Source organism: Muscardinus avellanarius (assembly GCF_963383645.1).
Source record: "Muscardinus avellanarius genome assembly, chromosome: 8".
Lineage (NCBI taxonomy): Eukaryota > Metazoa > Chordata > Mammalia > Rodentia > Gliridae > Muscardinus > Muscardinus avellanarius.
Window position 1 is genome coordinate 76,472,699 of NC_137794.1, and position 23,655 is coordinate 76,496,353.

The following is a 23,655-nucleotide window of genomic DNA, read 5'->3' on the forward strand; positions in this document are numbered from 1 at the left end:
ATCCCAGAGGGGAAGTGGGTTGGGGGGGCTCTAGGATGAGTACCATTAATATGAAGTATTTCAAGTAACAAGGAGGTACTAAGATGCTGATGTTTACTTGACAACTGGAAAGATGAGGGCATTGCTTTTGAAGGCCACTTGCTCTGCACACACAGACTAGACAATCACTGCCATATTGGTTGAAGGGATGAGCGTATGACTCAGGAGCTCTATAAGATACTGCATGATGAAAACAGGAAATCAAAGTCTATTTCCTCATTTGCATGATAGGAGGAGAAGCAAAACCGAAGAGGAAAAGTAGAAAGTATTCAGAAGAGTGGGAGGAGAAAAAGGTCAATGTAGCATCATGGAACCAAACAGAAGAGTATCAAAAGCGATGAGTATAGCAAATGTTGTTATTGCTTCTGTTATATACCAAGTACTTTTAAAAGCCTTATATACATTTTAATTTTATTTCTAGTCTCATAACAATTCCGTGAAGAAGACATAGGCAAAATAGAATAAAAGCAAGTGTACAATATGTGACAATAGAAAGAAGTAATAATTATTGAAATTATAGAAGTTAACATTTAAAGGGTTTTCTGTGTGCTCGACACTGGGCTTAGTATTTTACTTTCTGTTCTATGAGGTAGCTATGACTACTTCTATTTGTAATGAGGAAAAAGAGGCTTAGCAAGGTTCAATAAATTCTTGAGTGTTCAAGGGCAAGTTGAGATTAGCAAAATAGACAAGAGTCGCCATTTTCACTATGCATTTGGGATAGTGGTAAGTTTTACAGCAAAAGGTTTTGATTAAGTTAAACAAAAATGCCTTAAATTATTAATTCATCAACAAATATCCTTCTTTGCATATATCCTACTTTTACAGACTGATTTCATAGCTAATTTTTTTTCAAGAGGGCGGGATTAGATATTTCCTTCTGATTACACAGCAAGTAAATAGGTGTCAGTATCTTCCCCGTATGTTTTTTTACGTATTATAACAGTTTTGATTTCTTTCAACAAGATGGTGGTCTATACAGTCTTCTGTTAGTTGTAAAGTTTCTTGCTGGTGTCATGATTTCTCCTTCCTATGTGCTGTGCATCATTTTCTGCACAAATTCATGTTTTAGCTAATGCTATTTTGGGAAGCACAATCAGGAGTCAAGAGCTGCAATAATGTGCTAGTTTTTATTTATGGCTGTCTTCCGATCTACAAGGGAAGCACAGCAAGGATGGAACTCATGCAATTTGAGTCTAAATTCCTAACAGGAACATGTAACATATTTAATTATAGTGATCTTTAATTTGTAAGTTATAAGTTAAAACAAATTAAGAGAGAAGGATGATGGTAGTATCCCTGAAGAGATAAATTTGTAGATGCTACATTTCTTTGGAAAATATTTTGTAGACTTTGGCAAGAACCTGTGTAATAATGAATAATTTTGTGCTACAGAATAGCCTGCTGAGTTGCTAATGGTAATAATATGACATGTTTGACAACAGAGGACTAGAGTAAGTCAAGAGTGGTGCTGACCTGCCCTTCTAATGCTGTTAGCTAGGGTCTTTTATGTTTATTTTCTTATACTTATAAATTAATGTGATTCATTAAAGTTCATTTATTTCTCAAATTTTAAAAACTGGTTAGATCTACTCTTGAAAACCTTGCAAACATGCTTTTATTCCTTGCTAATTCTGGTATTTGCTTTTTTTCTTTTATACTTTTTTGGTATAATGATATATGTGTGTATATATATATATATGTGTGTGTGTGTATATGTATATGCATGTATAAATGTATATGTACATACAAACACATATACACATATATATGTGTGTATGTATATGCATGTATGTACATATATATACATTTATATCATTATATAAAAATACATATTTTCTTTTGATTTTGACACAGTTCAGGAAAATCATACTTCAAGTATATTTCTTAAAACAAACTGCCTCTTGTTTTCAGTCCTTATGGGTGTCATGATTTACTTTTACTACACACAAATGCATCATACTTTCAATGCTGATTTCAGAGTTATTTTATGGTATTTTGATAGTAACACTATGTGGTATTCATATGGACAACTAAATAAATTTTTCTTATAATGAGGAAACCTTCTAAGTTGGACTTTTCTGATTTTTAATTTTCTTTATGATAATATTATTTATTATAGAAAGTAAACTGATGTGGGGAGATGCCCAATTTTAACATTAAATATAGTCTTCCTGTTCCAACTCTCTCATCTCTGTGCAGGCTATCTGTGAAGTGACATTAAAAGTATTAAGCCATACATTTTCACAGATATAATAGAAAATAAATATTGTTCTTCAAATTTTTATTTCATTTTGTATTCAGAAAGTATTTTTTTCTAGGCCTGTAGTAGCCTAAGAATAATCTTGGAATCCTCGTCTTTTACAATAGTAATAATCTATCTTAAAGAACACCAACTTCTTAAGTAAAAAAATTTCCGTTCTGATTGTACCCTGAGTAGTATACTACATCCAGAGCTACCATTACAATAAAAAGTATGTTATGTATATGTTCCAACCAAAATTTACTAAATACATGCTGTATGCCTCAAATTGTACAAATTTCAACAGAATCATCTCTTTGACTCAATGCTCTCTATCCCTCCTTTCCCTCAACCCCACGGGACAGTGAGGTAGATGCAATTACTTCTATTCTTTCGAATAAGGAAATCAAACCTTAGAATTATAGACCAGCGACACATTGTGGGCCACACAGCCAGTGAAAGGCAGAACAGAGATTCTACCTTGAAGTCTCCTGACATTATACCCTATGCTTGGTGTGTGCAAGAAACCTAAAGGAGATTCTGTTCCTAACTACTAGTTTTGCAAATGGGAAAATGATGCTATGAAAAGGTGAGAAATTGCTAAAGTTCAACTTTTATTTATTTTTTCTTTTCCAGAATACTATACTTTCTCCATTCACATCCAGATGTTTTTAGAAGTAAGAACAGAGCTCCTCCCTCTCATTCACTCTCTTAGACTGTGTCCCTGACATGTCTATTACTTTCACTAAATGGTGATGATTTGTATTATTACTTTTTATGGTACTGAGAATGGAACCCAGGAGCATTTTACCTCCAAGCTACATTTCCAGCCCTATTTTTTATCCTTTGTTTTGAAGCAGGGTCTCACCAAGTTGCAGAGGCCTCACTAAGTAGCAGAGGCTCTGGCTGCAATCCTTCTGTTTCAGCCTCCCAAGTACTGGGATTACAAAAGGGCACAACCATGCCTGGCTAATGAGTTCTATTCCTAATCCAGCCCTCCCCATCCCATCCCCATCTCACATTTCTACCTGAATGTCTCAGGAAAAGGAAATGTTAAAATATGGGCTATATAAAATTGAGAATTGTTAACATTGTTCACAAATTCTGATTCTTTTTAAAATTTTGGGATTTCCTAAGGATTCTCTCAGGATATTTATCTGATATTCTTCTTTGTTCTGATAGCCTTTATTTTCTCTGCTTTCTTTTTCTTAGAGTCTTCACACTTTTGATTCCAGAACTTCTGGCTTAGTGCTCTCTTCTGAGCTTAGAATGTATTATTAAATGTTTATTTGACACCAGGTGTGGTGGCGCATGCTTGTAATCCCTGAGGTTGAGAGGCTGAGACAGGAGGATCACACTTGTTCGAAGCCAGGCTCAGCTACTTAGTGAGACCCTGTTTCCAAATAAAATATAAAATAGGTCTGGGAGTACAGACAACAGGTAGAGAGCCTCTGGGTTCCACCCCTAGTACCACAAAAAATAAAAGTTTATTTGATGTATCTTTATGGGTATATTGCATGTTTCAAAAGTACAGTAGGTTTTATTCAAAACTATATACTTCAGCCTTCACCAAAAGTTTCTTCTGTTTGCACTATTGATTTTAATGAATCATTTTACCATTTATTCAGGCTCTAAAGCCACAATCTGTGTTATACTTTATATTTCTTCAGTTTGAGTCCTACATCCAAGTAAGTATCCAATTTTAGTTAGTTTATCTCTAAGATAGATGTCTCCCAAATTTGGCTTTTTATTTTTTTTTTTTTTACTTCTTTCTTCATTGAATGAGTATCTTAATCGACAACCAGTATCCTTGCACTCAATTCTGGTCCCATTTTACAGAAACAAGTGTACTTACTGAGTTCTTAGAATATGTCAGGACTATAGTAAGGTACAAAGCAGAAAAAAATATTTAGCCCCTAAATTTTGATAACTTGCCTTATAATAGAGAGGTACATTTTCATGATTTTTTTATTGGTGCACTGTAGTCATACATCTTAATGGAGTACAAGATGGTAGAGGCATATATGCACACATCACTCATGATTTAATGACTTTTATTTGTATCACTCATGATTTAATGACTTTTATTTGTATTTATCACCTTTTCTTCCTGTACCTTCCACCTTCCCTTCTTTTATCTTCATGATACAAACTCAGTAGAAATAAAGTCATTCCATTTTTTATTCATAGTTATCACATACATCATTCTTGTTTCTTGACAAAACTTTTAAATCTTATTCTTAATTTTCTTAAATGAAGTTTTCTCTTGGTATCCTTCGGATATTGATTTCAGGATTCCCTGCAGATGCTCAAGTCCCTTATATAAAATGGCGCAATGTTTGCATACAATCTGTGCATCCACTTAGGTGTACTTTGAATTGTTTCTGTTTAAATTATTTCTTGGAGTCGGGCATGGTGGCGCATGCTTGAATCCCAGCATTCGAGAGGCTGAGACCAGAGGATAGCAGTTCACGGACAGCCTCAGCTACTTAGTGAGTCCCTCTGCAATTTAGTGAGACCCTGTTTCAAAAATAAAGAATAAAAATAGAACAGAAGGTGTAGCTTGGAGGTCGAATGCCCTTGGGTTCCATCCATGTATATATATTTCTTGGTTCCTTAAAATACCTAATAGAGTAGAAGTGCTATGTAAGTTATTGTACTATATTTCTTAAAAAACATCTTTAAAAATATTTTATATCTTCAATTGGTTGAATTTATAGATTCAGATCCCTCAGGTATAGGAGGCTAGTTGTATAAAGATAGGAAGTGTCAGTATTACTGAGGACATTTTTCAGCTATTTAAAAATATGATACCCAATTTTAGGTTAGTTAAAATGAGATTTTAGAAAAGCATAAGAAGGCCTGGAGGCAAATTAAATTACTATAGTATGAATACACTGCAGTGTTTTCAAAAGCCTTGTTATTTGTTTGGGAAGAAGGCATGGCATGTTAAATTCTTCTATGTCCCAAGGGCCATATAAAGTAAACATCCTTTTTTTCCCTTTCCTTTCTCTTTCTTTCTTTCTTCCTTTCTTCCTTTCTTTCTTCCTTCCTTCCTTCCTTTCTTTCTTTCTTCCTTGTTTCTTTCTTTCTTGTTTCTTTCCTTCTTTCTTTCTTTCCCTCCCTCCCTCCTTCCCTCCCTCCCTCCTTCCCTCTCTCCCTCCCTCCCTCTCTCCTTTCCTTCTTTCTTTCTTTCTTTCTTTCTTTCTTTCTTTCTTTCTTTCTTTCTTTCTTTCTTTCTTTCTTTCTTTCTTTCTTTCTGCAGTACTGGAGATGGAACCCAGGGGCATTCTAACTCTGATCTATACCCCCGACCCTATTTTTTATTTTTTTTAGAAACAGGGTATCACTGAGTTGCTAAGGGCCTTATTAGGTAGCTGAGGTTGTTCTCAAACCGTGATCTTTCTGTCTCAGCCTCCCAAATGCTGGGGAGATAAACATGTACAACCTCACTCAGCTAATAAACATCTTCTTAAAAGAAGTTTTCTAGACAATATCATTTTCTTGATATTTCTGAGGCATTTTAAAGGGAATTTTAATGTGCTAGAAACTTTGTATTGTTTTTATCCTGGTGGTTGTCAGATTTAACTCAGTACTTCTTTGTTGCTGATAGGTACACGTTGGTGGATATTCTGCGTGCCATATTACTTTCTTTAGAAGCCATGATAGAAGATCCTGAGCTTCAAGTAAATGGGTTTGTTTTGATCATAGACTGGAGTAACTTCACCTTCAAGCAAGCCTCTAAACTTACACCCAGCATGCTGCGATTGGCTATTGAAGGCCTTCAGGTAGGATACACCAAAGACTGTTTCCTAATCATTCATGTTTGACTTCTTTTGTCCAGTGAGTTAAAATACAAAGTGTCTTACAGAATCATAAAAAAACATGGATCTTGAGCATAAGCATCAAAATACTAACTGAACAAATGATTATACAAAAAAGAGCTGGAGAGTGCTAGACTTTTCATAGATGAGAGTTTGTGATGCTTGGCAGAAGCATCCTTATGTCTAAACACACATATAGGTGATGGACTGATATTTTTATCTTAATAATTAATGAAACATTTTTATTTGAATTATTATCTATTTAGATTTTCTTTCTTATTTCTTTGTCCTTTTCTGGCTTTATTAGTTAATTAACTATTTCCTTCATTCCTCTAACCTAGTGAATTTGGGAAGGATCAGTAACATCTGCATGTTTCCTAAGGTTCATCAATATGATATTTTGGTTTCTTAAGATTACCATTTTAAATTATCTCTGTAGAATTAATGGCTTTTCTTTTATTTTTTTATTTTTGTGTGGGAGATGCTGTCATATGGAATTTATATAGTAAAGATGCATATTCCAGGGGATGATATTTAACTGCTTGGAAATTATAAAACTGAAAATAAATCATTATTTGGTGCCATGTCATAATCCTGTTGCTTTTAAGTTCTCTTTAACTGTTAGGATGTCCTTCTTTACTACATGCTTCTTTATAATACTTATGAAACTGATTTTAAGTTGCTAGAAAGATTTTCAAGTTTACTGGAGTGATATTCTGTATTTATTTTCTATACTTTCAAAGTATACTTTAGAAGCTTGTGAGTTAGCAGTTATTTTTTCTAACTCAGAATAACTCTTATTTTAAAAGAATGAATTACCCGTGAATCATTCTCATTTATCACATCAGAGTTTCAGACTAAATTTTTTATGTTGAATAAGCTAAAATGACCAGATCTCTTTGCCATAGTAATTTCTGACTGCATCTCTGGGCACCTAAATTGAGATTACTGACCTCTTCACAATGGGCCACTGCTGTAGGTGGCAGGGTGTCTTAATCAAGTTGAATTCACTGTTTGAATTCTGACTCTGGACTGAATAAGACACACTGATCTTTCTTTTCATACAAGCTTCCTGACTTGCTCTTGGTGAGTCAGCCTTGCTTCTGTTTTATCTTTAACAACACCTTATTTTAACTCCACAGAGACAGTGAACAGGGTTAAGAGAGGGCACTGGATAAAGCACGTTTGGTAGCCTGTATTTTATGTAGAATCAGACTTAATTCTTCTCTACTTCCAGTAACATCTAGAGGATGATCTTTGTTAAGGAAATTGTTTCCCCTCAACTGTGGTACCATTATAGTTTGTACCTGGAATGTTCCTTCAAAGGCTCACACTTGATTCCTAACAGCAATATTCAGAGCTGGGACTTTTGGGTGTGACTGAATAATGAGGGCTCTGATCTCATCCGTGGATTAATCTATTGATAGCCAAATGGACTACTTGGGGGTGGTAGACAGTGTAGGAGGTAGAACCCTGTTGGAGGAAGTGGCTGTGCTCTGGAAGAGTAAGTTTGTTATTGCCTCCTTACCCCCTACTTCCTGGCTGCCTTAAGCTGAGCAGCTCTCTTTCTTCTGCCATGACCTCCTACCATGGTGTCCTGTCTCACCTCAGGCTCAAAGCCTTGGAGCTGGCTTATCAGTGGCTCTGCAACCATGAGCCAAGATAAATCTTTCCTCCTCTAAGTTGTTGCTGTTAGGTATTCCGTTCACTGCAACCAAGAGTTGACTAACAAAGTCACTCAGCACAGATGGGTGATGCAACCTAATTGTTCTCCTTATTTAACTTGTGTCTTCTCTGTGCATTAGAGGAATCCTAGGCCTTCTGCTGTAAGAAAGGCTGGAGAACTCAATTGATAGCTGAGAAAGTTTAAAAAAAAGACAGCTCACTATTGTTCTATTTTGTAATTTTCACATTTTATGGACTTATTTAATAATGTGTGATATCACTGAAGAACACACTGATGACTCAGATGTTACAGTTTCTTATGAGCCACAGTCACTCTCTGAGGTTCTTTAGTGCTAAGTGTGAGCACAGTGGGAACTGCATCCAGCAAACCTCTGTGTTTGTCTCTAGAGAGGGAAATCATCCCTTTTGCGTGCATGGACCTGGGCTGCACATATGGAATTGCCTTCTCTCTATTCTCCTAAATGTCTTATTCACTTTCTCCTGTTTCCCAGAGCACATACTGAGTAAACAGGTCTAATTCTTCCTGATTGCCAGTTGAGAAGCAACTGAAGAGAGGAGGGCTCTTTCTGAGAATTAATTTGACATGTGACTGACCCTTAAACTTTTCCCCATTCAGATTGATTGTTTATAATGTGTATCTAGCCAGGCGTGCTGGCACACAGTTGTAATCCCAGCATTTGGGAGGCTGAGACAGGAGGATCACAGTTTACAGACTGCCTCAGCTACTTAGTGACACCTTTGCAACTCAGTGAGACCCTGTTTCAAAATAAAAAATAAAAAATATAAGTTTGGGAGTGTAGGTTGGAGGTGGAATGCCCTGGGTTCCATCCTCAGTGCTGAAAATAAAATAATGTTTATCTATGCTTGTGTCCATGCCTAAATAATGATATCTAAGAACAATGGTAATTCTGAGTCCTAGGAATATAGAATTGCTAAAAATGTTCCAGTTCATAGTATTTAGTTTAATATTGAAGTAACACTTTCTGACTTTTTAAATTTAGTTCCTGTTTTATTTTGCATTTACTGTGTAAAAAATAGTGCATTGTATGTTTCTGTATATTTCCTTTATTTTTAATTCATCACAGAAATAAAATGTATACTACCATTGCCAAAACCACCAATACTACACCAATTGTAAATGCCTTCCAGTTAGCGCAGCCAGGATAATTAAGAAATGAGAATCTTTTGTATAACTCAGTGTAATATATACATAATTCTAATATAATTTTACTTTTATTTATAGATGTAGATAAACATAAGTATTCTAAGTAGTTTAACAAAAATATAAGAAAGGTTACTGGCAAGTCTAGCATCAGACAGAATAGCTATTTCAATGAGCTACTTTATGAATGGGATGTTTCTATTTTAAGAGGCTGTATATTTTTTTTGAGTTGGGTGTGTGACCTATTTATCCACATAACTACCCCCTTTCTCCTCAAGAGATAACCATTTTGAGTGAAACAGATAGATATTACACCAGATTCATGATATAAAGCTATGTGGACAGCATTCGGGAGCTGAGACAGGAGAATCATGGTTCGAGGACAGCCTCAGCTACTTAGTGAGGTTCTTTGCAACTCAGTGAGACCCTGTTTCAAAATAAAGGATAAAAAATAGGGCTGGGGGTATAGCTCGGAGGTAGAATGCTCCTGAGTTCCATGCCCAGTAAAAAAAAAAAAAAAAAAAAAAGATATCTGGAGGTTTACATGTGACCACAGTATAAATTCAGGTGAGAAAACAATATGGAAGAATGAACATAGAATGCCCTCAGGAGTCAGGCAGACCTGGATTTGGATGATGGCAACCCTGCCACATACTAAGTGTTGTACAAATTACTTGTTTAAATCTGTCTCTTTACCTACTTGTATTTTATTATTATTATATTAGATATGATGCATATTGCACCTGACAGGTGTTTTCAGTGATTAAAGTTGATGTAGATTAGCTAATTTTTCAGGTGGCATATTTTTTCTCAGGATATGTTGCTTTTCTCACAATTCAATGACTAACTAATTTGTGATTAATTATTGTTGATTAACTTTGGGAATTTGAGTAATCTATTTTGCTTTGGTGTTCTCATTGTAGATACCCAGACTGCATTTTTTTCTATGAGTTTTCTTTATAGTTAAAGAGCACTAGATATTGTTGTATTGGATGCCAAATAAAATGTTTTCATATTAAAAAACAAAATGAAAAATGGAATAAGATTATTTCACCTATCAAAACAATGTTTGATTCTTTTGGGTGAAGCTCCTGGCTCCGCTGGAAAGGTGGTAGTTATGAAGATATCCTGGGCTTTGATGGTTGAACAAAAGTTTTCTATATGGACAAGAATAAGTTGATTATTTCAGGCAGGAGGACAATGGAATAATACGTTGGGAGAACATGGAGCTGTAGACGGTTGGAAATCCATAATGAATTAATTTTGACATGGCTCTGATGAGAAATAAACTGAGGAAAGTAACTAGAGATGGCCCTGAGAAGGCTGTCTGAGACAGAACTTCATGAGACTGAAGCTGTATGCTATGTAGTTTGTCTGTGCTCTCCAGATAGGTACATTTCATATAGGAAAGTGACCTGAGCACTGTTCTGCTTTAAAAAGATGGTTTGGGTAGAATGATTGGCTTGGATTGAAAGGAGAGGTTGAAGCTAGAGAATTCTCAAACTATTCTTGTGTTAGTTAATATTAATCCCATTTTATAGGATAGGAAATGCAACTTCAGAGAGCTAAAAATGCTTAGACTGCCAGTTGGGAGGCTAAGACAGGAGGATTGTAAGTTGGAGGCTAGCCTATGGAATTTAGTGGGACCCTTTTTCCAAATAAGAAATAAAAAGTACTGGGAGTATAGGTCAGAGGTAAAATGCCCCTAGGTTCAATTTCTAGTTCCAAAAGAAAAAAAAATGCTTAGCCAAATTTTCTCATTGACATTATGACTTGAGCCTCAACTTTTTGACTCTAGAGACTAATTTATTTCTTGAATCCTGTTGTTACTGTTGATTCCTAGCTTGTCCCTCTTAAAAACTGGGTAGGCTCAGTTTAAAGTAATTTCCCTCAGCCATATTTAAATACTCACATTTTAGTATAATATGGAATTTCCTTATTGGAATTGATTGTGTACTTTTAACTAAAGAAGTCCCAAATAACTGGCCTGTGTCTTTGTAGAGTTTGTTGACACCAAAGGGCAGGACTATAGCCTTTTTCCAGTGAGCAGACTACTTGAGTGAACATCAGCCTCTTAGTTCTTTGAGATGGAGAATGAAGACCAAAGAACCATTTTTACTGTTAGCCAACGAGACCTTTTATAAACCCAACTACAGATTGACAAGCCATTCAAAATGTTGGTCTAAATTCTATATACTTTCACTGTGTTGAATCTCTAAATATATTCAAAGTATAAAAGTTACCTACGTTTTTTCTTCTTCTTCAAAAATAATGCAGTTTTCTGATGGGAAAAGGACAGCATCAGATATCTTTGTGAGAAGATATTCAGGCTTCACTGGAGATAAAGAAAAAGAAAATTGTCTTGCTGCTTACAAGTTAATTGATTAGAATAATCATAGAAACAGGAAGTTTCTTAGAAAATCAATATAACACTAACTGTGACTTGAAGATTGTAAGGTATCTGTCCACGAAGCCAATTAAATCATGAAATGTTTGGAAATACCTGGAACAGTTAGACTCTGAGTTTATGGAAAAAGGTTCTACTTCTAATACTTTTGATTTCTGTTGTTATTCTTTTCTTATAAAATATATCAGAAACTTATTTTAAAAATGAAACTCTTCTATTTTTAAATTTTTAAAAACTTAGCCCAATTCTACCATTGTCATTTGCCAATCCTTGGGATATGTCTGTTATTCACCTAGTGCTATCCTGCTGTGTCTTTGTGCATTTTGCTCTCATAATTTCACAGAAATCCCAAACCCCATCTGCTGAAAATTAAGTAATGCAGCCAAGACATGGCCCGCTGGCAAAGGGTTTGACTGTAACTGAGGTTTAAATTGGTGCATAAAGTTAGATATGGGACCATTGTAAAGTGCCTAGTAGAGCTGACAGTCCAAGAACACTTGAAAAGAAGTACATGTGAAACAATCAAGAGTATGTAATCAATTCACTGGCCCTTTCATTTGTCTCAAGGGCCTGGCACAACCCGCAGCCACCAATCTTTCAGCTCTGAGAGCCCTGATCATTCATGTGAAAGGCAAAAAGTGCTGCCTCTACAAATTCTGGCTCCGACTCTTTGGAAAGCCAGTCCTATGTAGGGAATCTTGCCAACAGCAGAGGACATGCTAATGATTTGGAACATCGCTGTCCAAAGCTAGCGAATGAGGAGCTCCATTAACTTCAGTCCAGCCGTAACTTACTCCATTTTCCAAATTCTACTTGGGATTTCTGGCAGCTTTGGAATTGCATGTGGGTGTGCATGTGCAAGGTGGTTAAGGGAGAATATAAGTAGAAATTTGCTGTGGTATTGACTAAATTAGAAATTTATAATGAAACAAAGGAGTCTGCTGTACAAAAGTGTTTTTTTTTGTCATTGTTGTTGACCTGTCAATAGTTTTCAGAGTGAGAATGCATTGCATAATAATAGAAATCTCTTGCTTATCGACTACCTTGTAAACTTAAGGCAACATTGATAGGATGGTGTTGAAACAATTCCCATCTTTTTGGAGATGAACACAGACACTCATGGTCTCTACTCACTGACACAGCTGGGACTTGAGAGCCTTTATTTTCACATTTTGTGGGCACAGGCAGACCCATATTGAGAAACGGTGACAAGGGTAGTGTGTAAAAAAAAGTGATATTTTGTTCATGACGGGCATAACTAAGCTAAGTGTGTTTCAGTTGTGCTTCCTTTTGGTTGTTACCTAACCGAAAGCAAAATGAATGAAAACCCTAAAGTTGATTTATTTCGTGGTGTTAGAATGTGTTATGACTGAGAGATTAAGTCCTTAGAAATAGGATGTAAAGTATTTCTTAAAAGCTGACAGTAGGTATGTAAAATCTATATATAATATTCAGTTTGACAAGAAAGTGAGGGATTATATAACCTTTGACAATGAGCTAGATTAATTGTATACATATACATATGTATGCATGTATATATAATCACTCTATGTTTACTATTACAGGTTAATTATACAGAATTATGGGTTTCATTATGGCATTATTATAGATTCACATAACATGTATTGATAATTTCCATCTCTATAACCCTCTTATACTTCCCTCCCCTCTTCCTAATCACCCAATCACAAAATATATAATTTTTTTTTCAGTACTGGAGATGGAACCCAGGGGCATTCTACCTATGAGCTACACCCACAGCTTTATTTTTTATTATTTTATTTTGAAACAAGGTCTCATTGAGTTGCAAAAGGCTTCACTAATTAGCTGAGGCTGTTTGTGAACCGTGATCCTCCTGTCTCAGCCTTCAGAATGCTGGGATTACAAACGTGCGCCGCCACACCCAGACCAATCACTATATTTTTTGCTTACATGAAAATTGCTGTTCATTTTCTTTGATTATGAGCTGAAGGAGTTAAAATTATCTAGTTGTAGGAAGTAGGTGTTAAACTTAAAAAATAAATAAGGGCCAAAGTTACTGAACTCATATTTCCTGAACTAAAGAATATTGGAAATTTTCAATAAAATTGAATATTTCTACCCCCTTTTTTGTGGGGGGGGTGGGACTGGGGTTCCTGGAAGCCCTTCTACCTCCGGGCTACACTCCCAGACCTATTTTATACTTTTTATTTGGAAACAGGGTCTCTTAAGCCAGCACAGCTGGCTTCGAACCTGCGTGATCCTCCTGTCTCGGCCTCCCAAGCACAGGGATTACAAGTGTGCGCCACCATGCCCGGCTTTATTTCTACCGTTTTAACTACCAACAAACCGGCTTTTATCTTTTGGCTTCAAATCACTAAATAATTGAGGGCACAAAGAGAAATTATATAAATCACACATTTTTTATCTAAGCCATCGAGATAATGATGGAGAGAAAGTAAATATCTATAATGAAAAACTAAAGGACCCATATGAGCTATTCTGCATTTCGTTCTTTTGGCTATGTTTAGACATGTCCTGAAATAGAGAACAAAAAGGATGAGTAAGAGCAGATTCTCATATGCTTTTCAGCAGCAATGTTAATGCATATCTTGATGTGTCCTCTTTCAGCAGAATCTCATTTTTTCTAGTGTCTTCAAATAAGAATGAAAACTGTGAACATCTATTTATACTTTAAAAAGATTAGGTCATGACCCCACATAGCATCAGGTTTAACTAGAGCTATTAATAAAATTGATATGCTTTATCTTTCAAAAACCTAGTTATTTCCCTTTTATAAATGTTGTCTCATAAACATTTAATTAAAGTCTGTTGAAATATCAATTAAATATGCTTTTTTCTTTTCTTATATTTTAAAATTCTGGTACCATATTGTCAGAGTCTTGGAGGTGAGTGACCCTATTGTATCATTTATGGATAACACTCCTGTTGTTCTATTTTCTTAAGACTGTTCTGGAAATTAAAATACTCTTTATAACTATTCCAAAGAGCCTTTTTCAATGGCTTTAGTTTTCTTTCCTTCTGCAATCTAGGGTGCTATTCAGCCAGGCATGGCAGCCCACACTTATAATCTCAGTACTTAGGAGGCTGAGACAGGAGGATCGCGTGGGTTTGAAGTCAGACTCAGCTACTTAGTGAATCTGTCAGCAACTTACTGAGACCGTTTCCAAATAAAATATAAAATAGGTCTGGGAGTGTAGCCTGGAGGTAGAAAATTCCTGGGTTCTATCCCCAGTAACAAACACACACACACACACACACACACACACACACACACACACACAACACACACACACACACTGAGGAATATTTCTTTGGAATTTTTTTCTAAGATCCATTTAATGAACATTTAATACTAGTGTGTTCCTGTGGCCTAAAGTGAATTGCATTTTGACATCTCACAATCAATTGGAATCTTAAAATGTGTGTAAGTGTGAGATGGGTTCTTAGCATAATGGTAGCTTTTGTAACAAGAGACAAACCAAAATGCTTTCATTGACTCAACCATCTTTCACATGAAATTCAATGGGTGTTTTGGACAGTAGATGTTGCTGCTCCTTTTTCTTCATGTCCTGTGTTCCCTTCTCATTGTTGCCTTGCTAAGTTTTTCATATGGTTTCAAAAGTCATTTTGCTCAGTTCTGTTCTTTTCTCCTGTAAGATGAACAACATGGAAGGTCATATGTAATAGATTTTTTGGGCCATACCTGGCAGTAACACCTATCCATTTTAAAAAAAATTCTATTGGCTAGGACTTAAACAAAAGAACACTCCTTACTATAAGGAAAGCTAGGGAGTGGAGTCTAACTGTGACCCCAGGGAGAAGAGGAATGGGTGGATACCTCACACTCTTTGACAAAACTGGTTTCCTGAAATAACATTGATGAGTCTTCAATCAGTTCTTTAAGGGGTGTTTTGCTTTTGTTCTGTGTGAAAAGGAAGAGTCGATAACTAGACAGTATTTCAAAAGACTTTAATTCCTACATTCGAGTACAAAGGAATAAATACGCTTTTCTTACATTTTATTCTATGTAAACTTTTGCACAAGTGAGGTAGTGATCAGTTTCTTTGTACCTGTATTGGTATAGATATATCTCTGTAACAATTAAGATTAGATCAATTCAACATTCCACAAATTACTCTCATTCTCCAATGATGAGTGTTTCCAAACATCTTTAATATAAAAGAAGAAAAAGATAAATAATTCTTCTAAATTTTTAAGACGGTTTCCAGAACAACTATTATTTTTCTGGGTTCCCCTAGAGAATCAGAGCCAAAAGCATTGCTAATATATTTTATATTAAGAGAGACTGAGAAGTCTCAGAACCAGTAATTAACAAACTTGAGACTAGGAAAGCTGATAGTAGTTCTACTTTGTGTCTGGAATTCTGAGAAGCAGAAGCACCTATGCTGTAAGTTACTGTTTGAATCCCAAGTCTAAAGGAAGAAAAAGATCCACTTCTCAATCCAGAGACAATCTTAGAGAGAGAAAGAGGGGTGTGTGTGTGTGTGTGTGTGTGTGTGTGTGTGTGAGAGAGAGAGAGAGAGAGAGAGAGATTTTTCTTAGTCTACTTTTTTATTAAACTTTTAATCAAGTGAATAAAGTCCATCCAGATTGGGATGGGCAGTCTGATTTACTCATCTACCAATTAAACTTTTAATTTCTTCCAGAAATGCCCAGAATAATCTTTTTTTACAGATACCCAGATAATGTTTATCCAAATATCTGGGCACCCCTGGGCCCAGTCAAGTTGACATATTAACTGTCACAACAGCTATAGTGATATCTCTATTGCATTGCTTTGAAGTTAGAAATTATCTGCATTTGGGATTTAATATTCATAAAATGGAAATAATACACTTAAAATGAGGTAACCTAAATTAAGAAGCTTATATAAAAGAATATTAACTGCTGATATACAGCTATGTGTCAGTTAACAACAGGAAAATGTCCTGAAATATGTGCCTTTAGGTGATTTTATCAACCTGCAAACATCATTTAGTGTACTTATACAACCCCAGGTGATGTAGCCTACTACACATGTAGGCTGCAACACTACATTATGGTACCATCAAGGCATATGCTGTACATCATTGCCCAAAATGTCACTTCATGGCTATGCTAAAATAGTTTTGTGATTATATTTTGTTGCATGAATTTAGAGAGTAGGATCACTGTCAAATTTTAGAACACAGAATCTATAAAATTCACCACATTGTCAGTATTTATCAAGTGCTTTAAAAATTTTGGACTTGTACTTATTATTTAGCTACATAGTAAAAGGTGATGTGCAGAAGTCAATATATTTAATCACTTAAAATTTAATAGTTACAGGAAGAATTATTTTATTACTTAGTTTTTCAATGACACTGATTTGCTTTCCTCTTTGAAGGTATTCTAGAAGCTCTTTATGCTATGATTGTTTTATTCTTGTTTACTAGAACTATCATCCTAAATATTTAAAAATTATCTTTATGTTATATTAGATATTTTTTGGATTTTTATTTTCTGAGTCTTTGAATTTTCTCTCTTGTTTTGATAAACTGAATATTAGGAATTTTTTTTAATCTGAAAAAGTGCAAGGAAGGTAAAATTGCAGAATATTTGTCTTCCCCAAAACTTATTTATTCTGTTTCATATTTTTTATAGTTTTGCTAATTATAGACATATGAGTCCAAAATAATTTTCCTTAGTATTTTGAAATCATTATTTTATAGTTGTTAGACATCCATTATTTCTCACAAGAAGCCTAGTTTCAAACAAATTTTTGTTATTTTGTAGGTACCTGCAATAACTCTGTAAAAGATGTAAGGATCTTCATGCTTAGAATTTACATGCATGCGCTTGAGTTTGGATTTTCTTATAGGTCTACCACATAAACTAAATAAATTATTTAGTTAGAAAATAATTATTTTTGTTATTATGTCCTCTCAGGTTTCTCATTCTCTTGTTTTGTTTCTCCTGTACTCTGAATTCATATCTATGTTCTTAATCCTTAATGTTTCTGTTTCATGATTTAGTACATTTTTATTAAATTTTTATTTTGACATCATTGTAGATTCAGGTTCAATTAAAAATACATAGAAATGTCCCCTTTAATTCCCCATTCAATGGTGACATGTTACAAAAATATTGTCCAGTATCACCAACAGCATAAAATATTGCCATAGAAGGGATGGGAGTCCTGGCTGCTCTCCAGCCTTTTCTGGCAACACACTGTTGGGAGGTGGCTCACTACATCTTGTCGGGATGTGACTTTAGATTCCTCTTTTAGACATTTGCAGGTATGGGTGAGGATGAGACCATACTTTTGTCCTGTAGTGTTTGGCTAAATTAGAGTAGTTACTGCACACATGTTTTATATGTTGATATATACTAGTTTTTGGTTAGTGAACGTTAAGTTTTTGCTAGGACTATTGTGGGTAAGTTCTAAATCTGAGATAGTTGAGGCAAAAGCAAACCCATGGAATTTACTGTTATGTCTGTATTTGAGTCTGAAGGTCCTTCTTTGCTTCTTTTATATACAATGTTCACGATTTTTGTTAGCCAAAATCAGTGGAAACAATAGTGCAAGGTACAAGTATCTTATCTTTCTGGAAACAGAAGTAAGAACTACATATATTTTCCATCTAAAATTTCAAAAAAGTATTTAACTTACTAATATTATTGTGCCTCATTTACTTTTCAGTGATGTTATAAATCTGTTAGAATTTGTATTGTTCACTATCATTTAATCTTTTGAGGAAGGTAACAAAAATGTACTTATTTCATCTGTCACAAATACTTGAGAGCCAACCGTTATCTAGTTTATCATCACAAGAAGATAGCTGTACAGGACAAAAGCCATAATTTTGAAAGGTCTAAGAGACCCTAACTATTCTATTTGGTAAGAATTGTACAGTGGTGATGACAATAATGATGATAATGGTGTTTTTCAACATGGAATTCCTAGAGATATTCTTTTTCTGGGGTGATATATGAAATAAATTTATTTCCAAAATTTAAAATTTCAAAGGAGGTACCAACAATTATTGACAAATAAGTATGGAGAGATAATATAAGATTATAAAACTTAGAACACTATGGTTATTTGCAACTAGGTAGTGATTCAGGAAGAATCTTCATCACCTAGTTTCAAAAGAAGGCCTCAGAAAGATGCCTGTGGTCAGCTAATTATCACTACTAAGATGGCTAAGGGAAGGCACATTCTGCCCCATATAGGACAATGATGGTTTCACAGGACTGGAAAACAAACTGCATTTAGAAGTAACAGGTCTGGTGGCTCAGCATGGGCTGAGTGATTAGTGTCATAGTGGATTACTGCCACAATGCTAAATGGAGAGGTAATTTAGTTTGTTAAAGGGGAGTAAAAGCAGTCATCTGTAAATAATAGAGAGCTATGCTCTAGTTTCATAAATGTTTAGAACTGATGAAGGACTATACCAGAAGAGCTAAAGTAACTTTAATGCAGCATAGAAACCATCACCACAGACCTAGGCTGACTTGAGCAGCACCCTGGAGAGCTCCCAAGAATTCATCTGTGGTTTGTCCTTTCCTGCTCTACAATTCCTATTTTCTACAGTCATCCAGGCCTTTACAGTCTTAGATAAGTTACAGATCACTGCAAAAATAGGGTTTTCTTTACCACCCCTGGGATTTACAGGCCACGTGTTTGAAAAAAGGCTGCAGTTTTCAAGTGACCAAGGTTTGCCTACATGACCCCTTCTTCATTAGTCCTGATTTCGGTGTTAGCAGAATTGTTTACTGGATGCTCAGATATTGGGAATGAGAGTAGTACAATTGTTTCTCTCTCTCCTTACTTCTGGAGGCTTCCTTTAATATCATTTATAATCTACAGACACAAAATGTTCTTAAGTTAGGTATAGGAAAAAAATTATGTACTGTGATTTGTGTTTCATCATGAGGTCATATAAGGAGGAAAGCAAACTTCTGAGAAAATACTATTTTATTTTTCTTCATGAAATGTGGTTTGGAGAATAATTATATAGGAAATAGAAGGAAGTTATATTTTCTCTTGACAGCTGCTGAGATAGATCATATTTTAGAATCTAAACTACATGATGATGTGAGATTACAATGCACCTATAAAAGTATTCATAAAATATGTATTGAGTGCAATCATTGAAATGATTGTCACAATCTGAGTGATAGCAATTAAGGCTGGGTACTCGGAATGGCAAATAGTCTTATTAAACAATGCATTACTATAAAGAAGAAAAAATCCAATAAAGGTGTTGTTTTAAATATTCAACCAAAAAGCATAAGGGTAGATATTCCAATATAACGTTAGAATACAATTGGGTATGGTGGCGCACACTTGTAATCCCAACATTTGGGAGGCTGAGACAGGAGAATCATGGTTCACAGTCAGCCTCAGGTACTTAGTGAGGCCCTTTGTAACTCAGTGAGACCCTGCTACAATATAAAGAATAAATATAGGGCTAGTGGTATAGCTCAGAGGTAGAATGCTCCTGGGTTCCATCCCCAGTACTGCAAAAATAAATAAATAAATAATTAAATTTAAAAAACAAAGTTAGAATACTATTCCTACTTCCCTGAATTGAGTTTCTTCACAGACTTGAAATCCATAAACCAAGGGGTAAAATGTTTGTATTTCTGCATTGAGCCTGTCTCTTATGCTCAGTTATGTCACTGTCAAACTGATTTACGTTGTGATATAAGACGATGATACAGCAATAAAAGCATATAAAAAAGAAGAAAAATGCATCTGTATGGAAACAATAAGTATATGATGGTGGAAACAATAAGTATATGATGGTTGTAGTACTATTGTAAAATTTTTGTTTTCTGAATTTTGCCATTTGGAACATAATATTTTTGCCATAGAAATTTTATTCTGAATAGTCATTATATGCAATAAAAATAAAGGAAATTAAAAAATAAATTTAAATTATACTATATTAAAGGCTTTGGTCTATTTTAAAAATAATATTTGCATGATTTGATGAGTAAATTGAAGTGGCCAGCTGCAATTTCTTATCTTACAAACATTATGTAATGCTAAGGCAGCATGGTGGTGCACACTTGTAATCCCAGTATTTGGGAGGCGGAGACTGCAGGATCGCGGTTCATGGACAGCCTCAGCTACTTAGGGAGGCCCTTTGCAACTCAGTGAGACCCTGTTTCAAAAATAAAAGGACTAAAAACTAGGGCTGGACATGTATCTCAGAGGTAGAATGCCCCTGGGTTCCATCCCAGTACCATACAAAAAACAAAGTTAGGTAATGCTAATAAGTGTAGTTATGATGGGTCACATTTGGGTCCACATCCCAAAGAACACAGCAACAGGATTAGTGGAAATGTAACTATATCCTGGAAAAAAGATCATATATCTTTTAAAATGCATATATTCTGAAACTACCATACAGATATAAAATCCCAAATATCATGCTATTATACCTGGCATGTACCAACCCGTTTTTGGTAGGAGGAAGGAAAGAAGTTGAATTAAGTCCTATAGTCATCAACAGCACTATTTAAACTATTTTGTGCAAATATGAAAAAGAGAGTCAAGGATGAATTAAATAATGGAAGTGAATTGCATTTTATAAAGACACTTTATAAATATATATATGTTTATAATATATGTTGTTTCTTTTTATTAGTTATATTCTCATACTATAAAATTAATTCCATAAATGAAAGAGAAGTTTTGTAGAGAGCAATTACTTGAGTTCAGAGGGTAGGGTAATAATGTATGAATTAAAATGCGAGCTTTATGAAAGAATGAAAATGGATGTTCTCAAAGATGACATAACTTATCCTTGTGGAGTGGATAAGAAGGAAGGGAAATACCTTGAGCTAAGGTTTGGAGGTAAAATGTACATATTGTAGTAAAATATAAAATGAGTCTAAGTAATCTTATGTGGAAGGCCAGCAGGATAAGACTAAGAAAGTGTCTGATAGGTTGGAACACAATGGGAGGGATTTTGAATTTAAACTGTATTTTATGAAGAATGGAGTTTCAGTGAGCATCTTGAGTAGAAAAAATGTGAAAAGTAGAGAAAATGTGCATTATAATTTATTCATACTCTAATTTTATAAGTAATCACTGAGTGGAATACTTTTTGTTTATACATAAATTATATATAAGCATATATATAACTATATATAACCATATTTATATAACTATATAACTATAACTATATAACTATATATATATATAATTGGGTTTTGAACTCAACTCAGAGGTGTTCTACCTCTGAATTAAATCCTTAGCCCTATGTAATTTCAATTTTGAAAGAGTCTCATTAAGTTGCTGAGGGCCTTGCTAAGTTACTGAGGCTAGCCTTGAACCTGTGATCCTCCTGTCTCAGCCTCTCAAGTATTAGGATAACAGGTATGCTCCAGCATTCCTGATGAATGGGATACTTTTAATCAAAGAAGTCTGAGAAGTAGGAAGTCTGGAGACTTGTACAGCAAGGCATCTCAGACATGCTGGAAATCACACTATTGCTGGTCAAGTGACATTTAATGAAGAAGAGGATACTTCCCACCCATATATTCTTCCATCCACATTTTTCTCTCTTCATTTAAATATTTATCCTTAGACCTTAGAATGCTTTCAACTTCATAAGGTTTAAAGTAACACTTGAGTCTTTTAAATGGGTTTTTAAATTGCTGGTATCTAAACATTATAAAATGGTATGGTTGTTTTGGTTTGCTTGTATGTAACAACAAAAGACAGATGTAGAGAGTCTATAGATGTATTTATTTATATTTTGGTAAATACAGAGAAAGGAAATTTTGTGAGACTAAGAAAGCATATTGTAAGGGTTATCCTAAGATTGTTCCAAATGGGAAAGAAAGAACCAGGATAGAAAAATCAGAGGGTTAAAGCAAGTTGTAAAGCGTTTGTGGAATGTTTGTTTTAAGGTATCCTACAATTGTCCCAAATGGGAAAGAAAGAATCAGCATAAAAATATCAGAGGTCACTGTGGCTATCTCAGAAGGCAGAACAGTTGTCCTGCCTGCAGCCTGTCACTGTATAATCCCTCCTTTCATGGCGATCACAGTTGTCCTCTAAAGCACCATCTTTCTTACCAGATATTCCCCACCCTGTGTGTTTTTTCAATTGTGCCCTCTGCATAGACAAGAAGTAAAGGCTCTGCCACTTGGTGCACACTCAGAGCTCATGTGGCCTCACTGATAACATAAATCAGAGGTTTGGGAAAGACAGTTTAGGGCATAATTTATAATGCTGTGGAAAGAAAAATAAGACGTCATGAGTGTTATCATCTCTTGTGGAAAAGTTTTGCTTGTTAAAGTTTATATTTGCATTTGCTCAATGCCAAATGATAAATCATATTTATCATATTAATATACTGTGCATTGTAAGATAAGTACATTAATGGCATAATATTTTATTCGACTTTGCAATAAAACATTCACTTTATCCTAAAATCTAATCAAATGCTGGTAAATCACATGTAGCTATTGGTATACTTTAAATTTTTAAGAGTTACACATTTACAATGGCATGCTTATTTTTCTGTAGATTTTTTAGACTAATAACTAAGTACAAATGACTGAAAAACTGATAGTTAAAATGTCAGAAAGCTGTCTAATATAATCTTTCTTTTCCAATAGTAATGCTATTTCTTGGCACTCTTTGTGATTCTGCATGAAACTGTTGGCTCTGCTGTACAGAGATAAATCAGACATACAACACATGCTATGTCAGACTCTAATGAAAACTGAGTGTAGACATTTCTAGGATCTTAGAATATCTACGTCTGAAGGAAACTCAGAGTCTTACAGAATATCTTAGGATAAGAGATAATTCTGTCATAATTCAAAGGGATGGTGATGTGTCTTGTTAGTATACTGAGAACACACTACTACATCACTTTACATAGTGGCCCTTTCATCTCAAAGCGTTGGGCAGCGAGGAAGCTTTTAAATTCAGTTAAAATCTGCCTATGACTCGTTCATCATTGTACCAGCTCTTCAATACAGGATGAATGCCTCTCCTCCTCCACTTCCTCCTCTTTGTCCTCCTTCTTTTGATCTTTATTTATTTTTGTGGTATGGGAGTTCAACCCAGGGTCATTCTACTTATGAGATATACTTCCGGTTTTATTTTATTTTTTAATTTTGAAACAGGGTCTCACTAAGTTGCAGAGGGTCTTGCTAAGTTTCAGAGGCTGGCCACGAACCTGCCATCTTCTTGTCTCAGTTTCCCAAGTACTGTGATCACAGGCATGTACCACCACACTTAGCTAATGCTACTCTTTTTTATGCACTGTTCGTA

The 23,655-nt window shown here is 34.9% G+C and overlaps 1 protein-coding gene across 1 annotated transcript in view; it reads left to right on the forward strand.

Moving 5' to 3' along the window:
- CLVS2 (clavesin 2) overlaps window positions 1-23,655 on the forward strand; it is a gene marked incomplete at its 3' end in the record, with an annotated part of 76,361 nt that overhangs the window by 10,315 nt on the left and 42,391 nt on the right. The window contains exon 3 of the mRNA XM_080700031.1: window positions 5,895-6,069. Within this exon, the coding sequence (XP_080556157.1) occupies window positions 5,895-6,069 (175 nt within the window). The remainder of the gene's footprint in view (window positions 1-5,894; window positions 6,070-23,655) is intronic.